Here is a 1,497-nt window from a genome sequence, read left to right as displayed (position 1 = left end):
TCCTGCAGACACGGCAGCCATCCAAAGCCTAAGAGATCAATTGGGGGTAAGGTGTTGGAAGCCTGTACAGTGTAATTAATTGATCGATGAATAGCTACACTGTCGATAGATGGATATTTTACAGTCAACCTACATCAACAGCTTTTTTCCCTTTCTTTGTAGAAGTGGCAGTGCGAGCTCTCCGAGCAGGAGGGCGTCTTCGAGTCCCTTCAGTCGGACGTCCTCCAGGCCAAAGAGGCGACGTCCCGTCTCACCGTCCTCCACCCGGACCGCAACCCCGAGATGGAGCGCTACCAGGAACGAGCCAGTCAGGCGGCGGAGCGGTGGTGCGGTGTTAAAAAGCAGATCGAAACGCGGTGAGTGGCGCAGGATGTTGTCACGCCCACAAGTGAAATTCACTCACCATATGGTAGATTATGATACGTATATTTATTTATTTTTGTTTGTGTTTTGTCCCGTGAGGACAGGCGGGCAGAGCTGCAGGGTATTGCCTCGGTTCTGCAGCAGTACAGAGACGGACACTCGGAGCTGATGACGTGGATCCAAGAGACCACGCAGCGGCAGGAGAACACACCGGCTGGGACCACTGACAGCAAGGCGCTCTCCGAGCAACTGGCGCAGCAGACGGTCAGTCCACACACAGTCTGACGATACTAAAAAAATGAGTCTAAACAATGTTAATACATGTGGATATGATTTTGGACTTGTTACTGCTTATGTAATAGGCTTTGGTCGCTGAGATCGAAGACAACCAGACCAAACTCGATGATTGCCAGGCTCACTCCAAACATTACTGCACCTCAGTCAAGGTCAGTGTGTATAGTGTGTTGGTAGTTGACACAGTGATTGGATAAGACAAGCTATCAAGTTATTTATATAAAAAGTGTATGTAGATATTTTAATTCGTGACTGTGACAAAGGGTCAATATGGCAAACGAACACAAAACCTGACATTTGTGGTTCAAGAAAGTAAAAGCCGTGATTGGTGATCTCAAGATGCAGCTCAGATTGTAATTTCCTCGCAATGTAAAATTTATCCCTCCCCAGTCACTGATGCATCAACCTGTTTATTTTCTGACAAGGTGATGTGATTGGCGCCGTGTGACATTTTCATGCCAAAGCACTTTGTCAATTCAAAATGATTTTCTCTGCAGGATTACGAGCTTCAGCTGATGACTTTCAGAGCCTTCGTGGAGTCCATGCACAAGTCACTGGTGAAGAGGAGGAGGATGCACTCTTCCTCTGACGCCATCACTCAGGAGGTCTGAGCACATTCATTTGAAATTTGTGTTCATATGTGAATACATTTCAGAAGTTTTTCCCCCCCCGTCCAGTTCATGGACCTGCGCACACGCTACACAGCATTGGTCACGTTGACTACGCAACATGTCAAGTACATCAGTGACGCCCTCAGACGACTGGAAGAAGAAGAAGTGAGATTTTAATCATGAAATATGTATTTCATAGCAAAGCATTCATTCAAGGGGGATCACTGGC

At 47.0% G+C, this 1,497-nt stretch overlaps 1 protein-coding gene across 1 annotated transcript; it reads left to right on the top strand.

The window, feature by feature from the left end:
- Positions 1 to 6: 6 nt before the first annotated feature.
- On the top strand, positions 7 to 1,433 carry LOC109509631 (microtubule-actin cross-linking factor 1-like; the record flags this gene model as incomplete). The annotated part of the gene is made up of 6 exons (XM_019859461.1): positions 7 to 46; positions 163 to 356; positions 468 to 627; positions 726 to 809; positions 1,155 to 1,262; positions 1,335 to 1,433. Coding segments are annotated over exons 2-6 (525 nt in total), but the record flags the coding sequence as incomplete, so codon positions are not given.
- Between the last annotated feature and the right edge of the window lie 64 nt (positions 1,434 to 1,497).

Source organism: Hippocampus comes, unplaced genomic scaffold (genome assembly GCF_001891065.2).
Source record: "Hippocampus comes isolate QL1 unplaced genomic scaffold, H_comes_QL1_v1.1 C16975938, whole genome shotgun sequence".
NCBI lineage: Eukaryota > Metazoa > Chordata > Actinopteri > Syngnathiformes > Syngnathidae > Hippocampus > Hippocampus comes.
This window is presented reverse-complemented; position numbering and strand designations above follow the sequence as displayed.